The 268-nt window shown below is 56.0% G+C and overlaps 1 protein-coding gene across 1 annotated transcript in view; it reads right to left on the reverse strand.

Annotated features, from left to right (window-relative positions):
- Positions 1-263, reverse strand: part of EMH_0039150 (uncharacterized protein) — a gene marked incomplete at both ends in the record, with an annotated part of 369 nt that extends 106 nt beyond the window's left edge. The window contains one exon of the mRNA XM_013495363.1: positions 1-263. Within this exon, the coding sequence (XP_013350817.1) occupies positions 1-263 (263 nt within the window).
- Positions 264-268: the final 5 nt, after the last annotated feature.

A 268-nucleotide genomic window follows, 5' to 3' on the forward strand; every position in this document is an offset into this window, starting at 1 on the left:
TGTTGCTGCTGGTGGTGGTGCTGTTGGTGCTGCTGTTGCTGTTGTTGTTGTTGGTGCTGCTCTGCTGCTGGTGCTGTTGGTGCTGGTGTTGCTGCTGCTGCTGTTGGTGCTGCTGCTGCTGCTGCTGCTGCTGTTGATGTACCTTTGTGAGTCGTAGCATGCTCCCCCTCAGCAGGTTTTTGCTGCTGCCTTTTTGTTTGCTGCTGCTGCAGGCTGTCTGAGCTGCACGAGCTGGTGCAGAGTGTGATAGCTGAGCACATCATCAGCG

This window comes from Eimeria mitis, genomic scaffold (assembly GCF_000499745.2).
Source record: "Eimeria mitis Houghton genomic scaffold, Emh_scaff1539, whole genome shotgun sequence".
Taxonomy (NCBI): Eukaryota; Apicomplexa; class Conoidasida; order Eucoccidiorida; family Eimeriidae; genus Eimeria; species Eimeria mitis.